The sequence below is a fragment of the Aythya ferina genome, assembly GCF_964211825.1.
Source record: "Aythya ferina genome assembly, chromosome: 4".
Taxonomy (NCBI): Eukaryota; Metazoa; Chordata; class Aves; order Anseriformes; family Anatidae; genus Aythya; species Aythya ferina.
Genome location: NC_140300.1, coordinates 8,904,085 through 8,916,244, shown reverse-complemented (window position 1 = coordinate 8,916,244; position 12,160 = coordinate 8,904,085). Strand labels below are relative to the sequence as shown.

The 12,160-nt window shown below is 34.0% G+C and overlaps 1 protein-coding gene across 10 annotated transcripts in view; it reads left to right on the top strand.

Moving 5' to 3' along the window:
- Window positions 1–12,160, top strand: part of POLN (DNA polymerase nu) — a 103,083-nt gene that overhangs the window by 25,269 nt on the left and 65,654 nt on the right. For 6 of the 10 annotated variants that reach the window (XR_014692623.1, XM_084518007.1, XM_084518009.1 and 3 more), the window contains 8 exons: window positions 1,193–1,261; window positions 2,797–2,857; window positions 3,119–3,183; window positions 3,919–4,002; window positions 4,423–4,512; window positions 7,117–7,173; window positions 7,954–8,007; window positions 8,271–8,336. Coding sequence is in view for 9 of the 10 variants with exons in the window: in XM_084518007.1 (XP_084374133.1) it covers window positions 1,193–1,261; window positions 2,797–2,857; window positions 3,119–3,183; window positions 3,919–4,002; window positions 4,423–4,512; window positions 7,117–7,173; window positions 7,954–8,007; window positions 8,271–8,336 (546 nt within the window). In the remaining variant the exon portion in view is untranslated. The remainder of the gene's footprint in view (window positions 1–1,192; window positions 1,262–2,796; window positions 2,858–3,118; window positions 3,184–3,918; window positions 4,003–4,422; window positions 4,513–7,116; window positions 7,174–7,953; window positions 8,008–8,270; window positions 8,337–12,160) is intronic. The other 4 variants (XM_084518010.1, XM_084518014.1, XM_084518012.1 and 1 more) reach the window with 4 other exon arrangements.

Sequence of the window (12,160 nt, the reverse complement as noted above, 5' to 3'; positions counted from 1 at the left end):
AATATATGTAGGGTGAATGATAAATGTGGAGATACTTACAAGGTGTCCAAGGAACGCTGTCGGCGTTTTTTCAATTGAGAAGCCTTCCATGTGATTTCATGGCCATTTGGTGTCCTGTCAATCAGGATGAGTCTGTTTACTATTCTTGACAGAAAGATGTAATTTACTTGGGAAACAGATCTTGAATTTAGTAGGAACCCTGACTATGTGTACTATTTTAGTAAAAAATGATCTTGGAATACCCTACTCACCAAGAATCTAGCTAAATCTAGGTCAGTCCCCTGCTATGCAGTTATTGAGAAGGAAGCAGTGAATGTAATCAGATTATCTTCTAAAGTGGTTAGGATTCTATTGGCATCAAAATTGGCTTCTGCTCTGAGTCTTCCATCAGATGTACATTATGCTCATGTTGTTAAGCATAAAATACTAAGCTTGAGCATTCTGCATTTCTATATGCTATAGATATTTTTTTCCAAAATATTATCAACAGGAAGCTGCAGTCAGTATTGTACTGTCTGGCATCATTATCTTGCATTCTAGGTTTCTGGACTTCCTCAAAATTCCATAGTCTTGTGGGGTTTAATGTAGATTTTCTCTGACTTCTCTCAGGACGGTTTTTCCTTCCAGGGATTTTTTTTTTTTTCCTTCTTGTTCTTGCTGTGTAAGTTTTTTTTTTTTTTTTTTTTTTTTTTTTTTTTTTTTTCTACATTATGCATTACAGAACTAGACTAGAATCTTTCTTAAATTTTCAGTCTGTATATTCCTGTCAAAATGATCTTCTAGTCAACTACACAAGGTAGTATGATTGTGTGGAACTTCCCTGGAACGGAAGAAAGTGAGCAATTCAGGCACAGAAGAAGGGCAGTACTGATAGAAAAAGAAATTTGCAATGTATTTTTCCTCATTTTACAAGTAGTAATAGAATTCTGACTTCAACATCAAAGGCAGCATGTAATAATACTATTTCTCAGTACCTGGTCTTTGCAAAATGTAAATAAAGGAACAGTTAAAATCTAATATATCCTGTGTTCATGATTTTTTTCCAGAGGTCTAAAAACATTACTGAAGTTTTAAATATAACAGGAGACAAATATATATTTAAAAAAATATTTAAATAGTTTAATCCCTTTTAAAATAGGTAGTATTCTGAATATTTTAATCTTAAAAGTCTTTATTATTTTTTTTTTATCAGTACCAAAATTTAGGTGTAAACTTGGAGAAGCTTTATACAGTAATGGCAGACCTTACTCATGACTTACAGGTAAGATTTGAAAAGTAGTTACTCAGCTATAACTTCTGAGGTATTGTAAATTAAAGACAGCTAGTGACATGCTTCTCATTGAGATCAGAATCTCTATATGAGTAAAGCAGAAATCTTCAACCCTTACCAATTTACAATGCTGATCAACATTTAAAATTGTTCATCAAATTTGCCATTGTTTTTCAGAATAATGAAGTGTCTACTCTGAAAGGGTATCTTGAAGAAACTTCCTATGCAACAGTTAACTTAAATATTTAAACAAAGATTGTAAGAACAGGAAAAATTCAGACTTGTGATTTTTCATTTTACGTTTTAAAGCTATAAGAAACTATCTAAAAGTATTAAGAGTTCAAACAATGTAGTGGATTTTCTTCGTAGGCAGGTAGGCACGTTTAGAGAGTGTCTTCCTTGGTAGGCACGTTTAGAGTGTCTTCCTTGGGTATAAAAACTCTAAGCATGTCTATCAGCTCTGTGGGTTATGTTAGCCCTTATTGAAGTTCAGAATGCATCTCAAGAATTCTTTTATTTTTGTGGGGGTTCTATTCTGTTCTGTTTAATTTTCTTCTTGTGATCATATGTCTGGAAACGTGTCTGACTTCAGGGATATGCTCAGGTTCTGGTGAAAGGTACTTAGAATCACAGAATGGTTTGGGTTGGAAAGGGCCTTAAAGTCCATCCAGTTCCAGCCCCCTGCCATGGGCAGGGACACCACCCACCAGACCAGATTGTCCAAAGCCCCATCCAACCTGGCTTTGGGCATTTCCAGAGGTGGGACACCTACAGCTTGTCTTAGCAACCTGTGCCAGTGCCTCACCACCCCCCCAAGTAAAGAATTTCTTCTAAATGTCTCATCCAAACCATCCCTATCCGAGGGATGCTAGGGGTTTCCTTGAAACTTGTTTGAAATATATTTTAAGGGATTAGACAATTAGTTGAACCAGGTTAGTCTGGATTTTTAGGTGGCCCAGCAATCCTTCAATGTGTGAGAGAAGGCAATAGGGAAACATCTAAGGCACAGAAATACTCATCACCAGCCTACAGGGGGAGATTTTAGACAAATATTGCTGTCTAATTGCTTCAGTGGTTAGAGAAAAAAGACTTCCTGTTCTTTGTAACTGAATTGGGTACATAACCCCATTATCTTGTAAATTCTTCCTAATGAAAACAAATTTGTGAATTCTGAGGAGTTGCTTAATTGCTCAAGTAAATAAAGGGATAACTGTATGTGCTATTATAATGGATCTTACTCCAAAAATAAACCATTTAGAAAAAAATGAGGTGTGTGTATTTCTTTATTACTGTTCCTGTACCTTTCCCTACAAAATGATGTGATAACTGACTATAGCATTTAGATACTATAATTCACACTAAGTAGTATTTCATTACACAGACAGCCTTGTCATGTGAAAAAGGATTATATAGAAAATTAAATGTGGCTTACTGAAAAATGGATATGCATAATGATACTATTATATGTTTGATTGTGTTAATTAAAGTTGGCTGATACTGATGCTTATTCGTATCTTGCTTTACAGGTTCAAGGTTTGTGGAAATTATTTTGCACGTTAGAGCTTCCACTGATCAAAATTCTGGCAGGTATGAAAACTCAGCTCAAAATAAGACTCTTCACCTTTTTCACACAGCTGCTTGCTCTACTGACATAGGATGTTATCCTATCCTATCCCATAGAATCACAGAATGGTTTGGGTTGGAAGAGACCTTAAAGTTATAACTCAGAATACTACACGTTACCTTATCCTTATAACACCTTTGTGAGTTAGAGTTCCCATTTTACAGTCTGAATTATGCAAGATCACAGTTGTCAATTGTAAGTGTACTCTGTATTTGTGTTTACAGTGATGGAAACACACAAAATACATGTGAACAAACAAGAACTGAAAAAAACATCAGAGATTCTGGGGGTAAATTTTGTCTTTATTTTTTTTTTCTTTTGAAAATTAAATAGCATTTTTCTGCTTTTACAGAGAACAACAGTGAAAAAGAGGAGGATTTTGTTTGTTTGTTTTGTCACCTTTTATGTTACGTTTATTTAGTCAAGCAAAAGAGATATTTGCTTCATTAGCTTTGCCCTGAACTAAGAATGCATTGCAAAATAGATTATGGGTTGAGTAAAAGTTGTAATGAATGTTTCTGAACCTACAGTTGTCAGTAACCATCTTTCTGAGAAATGATACATATTTCTGTCTCTCTTTACAAATAAAAGACTCTTTACAAATTATGTGTTCTGAGAGTTCCAAGTTTGCCATTTTCCTATTGGTAAAATAGCTACAAGAGAATCCTATTTTGTAACATTAATTCTGACTAGGTAATTGTAGTGGTCTGACAGTTTGTAAGTGTGCCAGAATAATTTGCACAGCTCTGTTTCTCACAGACCTCTGTAGTCTTCAATAATTTAAATAATTTTCCAATGACTTTTGGTAGTTTTTACTACATTAAATCCTCCTTCCCAGATCACAGAGAATTGTAAATTAAAAATATGTAAGCAATCCACTACACCAGGTAGCCAACAATGATTACACATTATGAAGTATCCATTTTGGAAGTAGAAGTCTAATATACTCATTAATCTAAGAAGCAGCAGAATATTGAAGAAAAAAATAATTGAAACAGAATAATTCTGATGTACTCATTTGTAGTTGAGACTCAAAGAGCTTGAACAGGAGGCCCATCAAATTGCTGGAGAACGCTTCCTTTTGACCAGTAGTAGTCAACTCAGAGAGGTAATATTTATACTGCTGTTATTACCTAAGCTCTCTGTTCTGTAAATTTTTATGGATAGAAAAGAATTATAAAGCATATAAATTTGTTCTTACAACTTGAGGTTCTTTTCTAAATACTTATCTTTTCTGATTATAATAGAGGACTTGTTAGTTTTCTCATAAATCTGGCAGTTTGGGCTAATCTGTATTTGACTGCATTTAAATAAATAAAGCATTTTAATTTAGTGAATGCAGTTATGTTAAATATACATCAAAGGTAGAGATTTTATCTTTTACATTCTGTGTTGATTCTCTTTCCTACAGTATACTCTTTTTTTCCTTGAAATCTGTTTTCTAGACTGAAGTTCAGGCACAGAATTTTCCATTCTTTTTCAGCACTGAAATACTGAAACAGTTTTCTTACATGTTTTGTTAATGTAGGTACTATTTGAAAAGTTAAAACTGCATACACTGTGTGAGAAAATTCCGAGAACTGAAAGGCAACAAGTGGCATCCACCTCAGAAGTCGTGGTGAGATAGGGAGAGTTGTTTTTTTTTTAACTATCTTCATAATTTAGAAAAACTTCCAAGTTATGTTTCAGTGAAACCGACACTTGTCTAAAGTTTCCCTAACAATCTTGGTTTATTTTTTAAGTCACATTAATCACACTTCATTTATTTGTGCCAGAAATGAAAGGGATGGGGGCTGTCCCCTTAGTACTTACCAGGAATGGAAAGGATAGAGGAGAATACTACTGCCCTTGACATTTGTCAAGCTTCAGGTAGAAAAACAACTCTACAGTGAATACACCTTTGTAAGAAAAGAAGGAAGTAATTTGTAGTTTTTTGATCTGAAATTCTTGGTATTTCCTAACATTTTGTAGCGGCTCTGCAGAGATCTAATGCCAAATCTACTCTTACCTATGGGCCTTACCTTCTTATAGGTCAGTGTGGAGCTGGCAATAAACTAATCTGGAGTTGTTTACCTTTTAGGATTTCTCCCTTACTCTGAAACAAGAATGAGAGGTGTATGTTTTTTTAACTATTTGTGCTATTTCCAATTTTTCCAGAACAACCTGTGAATATGTTTACAGGTGTTCTGATTGGAGACTGCATCCTGCCTTCTCTCCCTCACAGACTGAACACCTCCTAAAAAAGAATCTGATGCCTCTGCAGGCTTCTTTCTCTTTAAGTTACTCTCCCTGATAAACAAGCAAAGCACCTACTGAAGCTGAACTTTAGCTGTAACCAGGGTTACAGACTTTAGTACCAGCATGCGTGTAGGACCATCTTCCTCAGAGGAGGAAGACTTTCTCACTGGTCAGATGCTGGTAGCTAAGTACATGTATGACTGGTTTTTGAAAGAGACCACTGGTGAGAGAAAATGTAAAATCTGCTGGTGAAAGAAAGAGCAATCCAGGCTTTCTCTTGTATACAATAAACACGGTTATATTTGGAGTTGTCTGCAAGATTCAATAGAATCGTGTTCCCTTAGAGCAATAATGACCACTTTAGATGCTTTCATTCACCTTTACAAGAGGTGAAATGTGTTTTCAGATACAGTGTAGTGAATACTGCACATGTGAAACTTCTCCAGTTTTTTTTCTTCTGCTAGTGTTGGAACAGATCATTTTCAGCAATGCATGTGCTCAGCCTGTGATCCCACAGAAGGACAGAAACATGCCAAAACCATTTGTCTATAAATGATAAAGTCAAGATTGAACTGCAGACTTCTTGGTAACTTCAGAGGCAAATATGGATGCCCCTTCCTTTTATTAAAATAATCACAGAATCATAACTTGGTGTAGCTGCAGTTATATTGCTCTAGTTTACATGGGAATCAAACTGAAAACTCATGGCTGAAAATGAGCACCTTTGGGGAAAACAGAAACGTAGTATTTGTTTCTCAAGTGTGAGAGACAAAATTCAACTCTTGGGCTGTCTGAACTACCAGATACTATCTCTGACTTAATGTCAGCAGCATAACCACAAAAATTGCACACTATTGATGGAAAATGAGGCTTCATAGATCAAATATGTAATCTTGGTGAGTGACAGGGAAGGCTTGGGAGATAGGAAGGATCAGTGAAATAAAATACATTGTCTTTGTGTGAGAATATAAGATTTGTTGCAGTCTATCAAAGCAATGCTTTTTTTTTTTTTTTTTTTTTAGTTCATTGCTTTTTCTAACAATTGTTGATGTTGGGTTAATTAAAGAAATGTAATCTGAAACATTATAATAGTTAAATACCAGATAATTAATATATTTAATTAATATATTTTTAATATATTGTCTGTCCCTGATAGTAAGAAAAAAACTTAACGGTTTTTAATCATCATCCTTGTATAATTGCATCAGTTTTCTACCCTGAACTGTAGTAGTTCCAGATATTTTTGTTGTAATTCTAACTATCCAAGCTCATTCGACTCTTTTTATTAACAAAATGTTAAGTCAATTTACAGTCAAAGTTATCATAAATTTGCTTCATTTTATTGATTTTGAATTTGATAATTTCAACTTTTTTTTTAATTGAAAGTCTCCTGGAACTTGCGTTATTGGATGAATGGAATAAATTCTCCTTTTGCATTTTGTTTGTGTATACATACACATGTATAAAATATACATGTACATATACAATATATGTATGTATACATATATGTGTATATATGTATAAACATATTATTTTGTATACTTTTTCATGCTGTCTCTAACTTAGATGCTGTCTAGCACAAAAATGAAAGAAAGGGCCATATTCACATATACACACCCCATGCCCTATATGTTTGCTATGTTCTGTGGAACAGCTTTTGTCTGCAGATCTTTTTGTCCCTGTCTGGAATGGGAAAGGAAATGAAATGCAAAGGGATAATCTCCAGCCCTCCTGCTGAAGGCAGGAAAGAATGAAGGCTCCCTTGGGCCTGGGCTATGTTTGCTTGAAGGACATTATTCTTTAGCGAGTTTTTCATACTCTCAGCTTGGTGAGAGAATGTCTTCCACCAGAACTTATGCTGTATTTTACTTTCTGACAGTCAAATGTGAAGTATCGATCAGTGTTTTAATGGTGAGGTTAAGGTGGCTAAATAATACCACTTAGCAGAAAAATATACCAGTAATTCAAATTCTTTATTTTGCAGCTGAGTAAGTTGCAAGATCTTCATCCTTTGCCTAAGATAATGTTAGAATACCGGCAGGTGAGGTGATGTTTTTACATAATGTAGTTGCACTGAAGCAAAATTAGCAAGAAATATATTCTCAGATGAACAAACAAATAAAGTTGGATCTAGTTTTATTATTTTAAATATTCATTGTATTTTAAATTTGCAAGCTGTAGATATTCTTAAGAGTTTTTGAATTTAAAGTTTATGCTTTTATTTGCACAATGTTAGATTATAGCTAGCAGAAACTACTGCAAAAGCACTTGGGAAACTACACTGCTAAATTTGTTTAGTACTATAAAGCACATTCTCAGGACAAAATACTTATTTTCTGAATTCTGAAGAAACACTATCAAGATAGTGAGGAAGATGACTATTTATCTTTTTTTTTTTTTAGATGACAATACCTGAAATTACCTAGTTAGTTCTTATGCTTAACGTTTGGGGAATTCAGCTGATCAGTTTCCAAAATAGATAACAAACAAACAAAAAACACCACTAAAACGTGCAAATTTTTGTTTGTGTCTTTTTTTGAGCAGTTTATTGATGAGGGGGGTATAAGATACAAATTAATAAATTCCAGTAGTTTATTTACTAGTGTCTTTATAGACCTGGCTTTAGGGTATAACCTAGCACTTTCCTAACATATGTTAATAGGTCAAGCTACTAGTGAGTATGCATCCATTATTTTCTAAGGTAAAATTGTCTTTTAAGAAAGTCTACAAAACAAGTTTATATGTATTTGAGATTAAGATCTTCAATGTGAGATTCTATTTTTATGAATAAGCATTTTTCTAATACTTCTGTGTAATTCAGGTTCGTAAGATAAAATCAACCTATGTGGATGGACTACGAACATGTATGAGAAAGGTAAAAATAGAAAAGTATTCTGTAAAACATAGTATTTCAAATAAATCATAAAAAGGTATGAAATGATTGAAGTATTTACTGTTCAAGAAATTTTATGTATGGAAAATTAGAAAACATTTCTTTTTGACTTTGTAATCCTGATTGCAGTGAGTTTTTATAACTAATATTAGCATTAATTAAACTTTAGAGAAATATGCCCTTTTTAGATGTATGGCTTCATCCTTTTCTTTTTTTGTGGGTATGTTTATTTTACTTGACTGTAGGGATTTATTTCCTCTACATGGAATCAGACAGGAACTGTGACTGGCAGAATTTCATCTAAACATCCAGTAAGTGATCCTTTTAAAGATTTCAATTTAAATTTTAAAACTGTAATTTATATAAAATATTACATATTTTTAATTTATGGAACATTCTAGTTTTCTTGCAAATCTAACACCATCCTGTAAGTAAATTGGAGGCAAAAAAAGTGTATTAAATGGGTGTTTTACTCTACAACATTTAATGAATATTTTCCATCTAGATTAGAAATTGATATTTTTTTCCCGAAGATTATGTAGAGTTAAACGTGAGCTATGCATGCACCCTCTAGACTTCTACTGAATGCTTTTTTTTTTCCTTATAATAAATTACTGGTGTCATGAGCGACTTTTTGTAAAGGATTGGTGAGCCCTAGAAGGATTCCAATTAATTTTTAATTAAAAATAAAATAAAAAAAAAAAAAAAGGAAGAGCAAGATGAGAGAAGCCCTTCTCTTCTGGGATTGGGCTTCAGGCCTTATAACAGAGAAGAGCTCTCTTGCTCTGTAAGCAACAGGTGCAACAGATTTCATTTATATCTTCCTACCTTCTTGGTGCACATCTCCATTCAGGTTGTCTTTGGACTATTCGTAGTGGGGGTTTGTGCTTTCTGCTGAGTGAAAAACCAGTGTCTAGGATTCTTAATTAAAAACGGAACTGGAGAGTGTTACTGCTACTCCTGCTTCTTATGCACCCAGATGGGGGGAAGAGATGCTAGGGAATGGAAGAGAAGATCATGAAGGTCACACTGCTAAATGTTCTGATGTGCTGCACAGGGTTTACAAGTTAGACGCTGAATAGTCATTTTGAACAACCACATAAAATACAACGTGACCTCTGGCCCGTTATGCTTAATAATGGCACTAAATCTAATTTTCGATCAACGAAAATGTTGTTTTTCTCCAGAGCAATGGTGCTAAAGTTAGGATCTGGGGTTGCCTATGTCTGGCTTTTCTGTATAAGTAAAAACATTGGCACAGCTTTTTTGTGCGAAGTGTTTATGGAATTTATACCATCTGTTTCTGAATAGTTTATTGATATATTAGATATAGTGCAATGCCCAGTCACCTCGCTAAGTGCTGAAGGGCTGGGAAAATGCTTGGCAGAAATCATAAATATTATAGATATTTCTGCAGTCACTGTGATGTCATATATTAGCTGAACATTTGCTGAGGTAATTTATTTTGAACTGTGTTTTAAAATGCTTTAATAAGTGATAAAAACAAAAGAGAAGTGTACATTGGATACTGTGAAAATTCAACTAGAAAAAAAATCTCATATTCTGCAGTGGTTGTGGATGATAAGGTTTCAAACAAAGGTTTTTATTATTTTATTGTTTTATTATTTTTTTATTTTTAAAGGAAATAGATCTGTCATTTTAAGATATAAAATGGAGTCTAGGGGGGTTTTATTCATAGGTTTAAGGGGACATAATCAGATATCAGGCACAAAACAGGATTTCTTCTTCAAATAAATTGTTTCGTGATCATCTTTCTGACAAATCCACATATGGATGGATGGATGATGTATGTTTTTGGCTTTAAGCAGGTTTCTGTCAAAAGATAAGCTTATTCACATTATTTTTTATTTTTATTTTAATTTTAATTTATTTTTTTTTTACTCTTATGTTGCAGCAGCTTAGAGAGGGTTTCTGGGTAGAACTTGAATTCAATGGCTTTCCATGTATATGTCTATTTTAGTTAATGTAGTGCATCACTGAAGAGAGGTAGATTTGATAATGTAGTCTCCTGCTATAGCCTTGTAACTATTTGCTGCTGCATGGGAACCTATCTGAAAACTGAAAATAAATACAAAAACTTAAATTCTTTAGTCAAATTATGTTGTAATAAATCCATAGACTATTTTTTCATCCTCTGATGAGTTGCCTGTGACTGTTAAGGAAAAGTTAATTAGGTTTATGATTTGAATATTTTGTTTTTAATTTTATTTATGAATAGGTTAGACTGGTCTGCATTAGGATACTCCTTTATTATATAGCTAATTAGTAGTTTTCACATTAAGTATATTTATTACATTAATAAAAGACATATTTCTGTTTTCCAAACCTCCCTTAAAATATCATTATTCCATCTCTCACCTTTTAAAGAAAAAGCGAGTCATGGCAGAGGTTGGAAGACATAAAGCCAATTAAGATAAAGCCTCTTTCAGAATGAACAGAAAAATCTGAACTCTAGATACAAAGATTGCTTATAATTGTATGCTATAATTTGGTTTGAGATGTAAACTTCAGCACTAGAATCAGATAGTCTGCAGAAAGCATTTTTCTTCCAGGCTTCTGCAGCAAGAGAATTGAAATGCTACTAATGAGTTTACATTTCTACTCTTCATAAGATGTTTGTATCTTTAAACTATAAAGCATAAACTGTTGGGCTTCAGGGATATTTCCTTCCTTTGAGTATCAAAATTTATGCTGGAGATAAGTAAAATTCTTTACGTTCTCAGAGCAGGTGAAAAAAAAATAAATGAAAACATTCCAATTTCTTCCAAGGAAATATAGTTTTACCAGCTTGTCCAAAAAGGCCAAGAAACTTAACCCATCAAAGAAGCACCTTAGGCTTTAATTTGGAAAGCAGAAATGTCATTAAAAAGAGAACATAGCTAGGGGATGTTGAATGTTAATGTGCTCAAAGACAAACCGTAGGAAACCTGAATATTGAAAATACATCAATCTTTACAGCAGATATAAATAATATCTTCTGATATTGAATGCATGAGAGAGAATTGCATCCTCGTTTATTAGAAAATGTGTGTGTTACTCTCCATCAGTGTCTGGAATATGAATAACAAGTCTGGTTTCAGTTCCCATAGAAGAGAGAATCTGTTGAAGTAGAGACAGTGCATGTGTACCCGCACTGTGTAGGTATTTCTTCCATTCTAGGCTGTCTTCTGGAGTGAATGGAGTAATTGAGTCAATTAAAGCTAATTAAAACTCAATTGTAGCTTTGGGATAGTTTGTCCTGTGGCTTATGGACAGCGTGGATGAGATGCTACCCATTTGTCTCCCTCTAAAGCTATCCCAATAGGTTTTACATCTTTAGCATACCCATGCACATGGACAAAAAGCAAGGCAGACCACCAGAATCAGGCAATCAAACTATTGTGACAGCTCTCAAATGTCAGGCATTTCATTCCCAGCCTCATTAAGGTTACAAGCTGATCTGTGATAATACCAATAGTTTTTTTCTGCAACTTTATTGTCTCTGGTCACAATTAGATCCCAACACGGATGGAATTTCTACAAGGTATTTCAAATTTGTACAGTAGCTGACCACTACTGAAGTGTCTTGCTTCCCCTGTCCCTTTCCTTCACAATTCGTGGAAGGGTTTGGCAGAGCTCATGCAATGTAAGGAGGCAGACACTAAGTCTGGGAGCAGGGATGTGATCTCATCTTCCTATTTTATTTTATTTTTTTTGCAGAAATGACCCAATACCTTGGCTGGTTTTGAAACTGCACTATTGTGAATACAGTTTCTGTAAGCTTGTTTCCATATGCTGACCTAGTGAAATGAACTAACACTTCAAATGGACAGATAGTGTGGGTCTTAGGTTTGCATTGATTTTACTTCAGAGTGTTTTATGTGTTTGTTTTGTTTGTTTGTTTTCCATATGTTTATTGGAAAGCACTAAGGATAGAGAGGAGTCAGATATGTTCCAGGTTCATATAAGACGTATTGTTGAAAGTTTTCTTTAATGTCATTTAGGCTAACAAAACCACTGTTAGGTAATTATGCGCTGACATGGGCTTTACTGAAAAAAATGGTTGTCTTAACAGAGATGACAGTCTGTGCATTTGCTTGGACCTTTGTATCAAAGCAGTTTAGTGTCATATTTT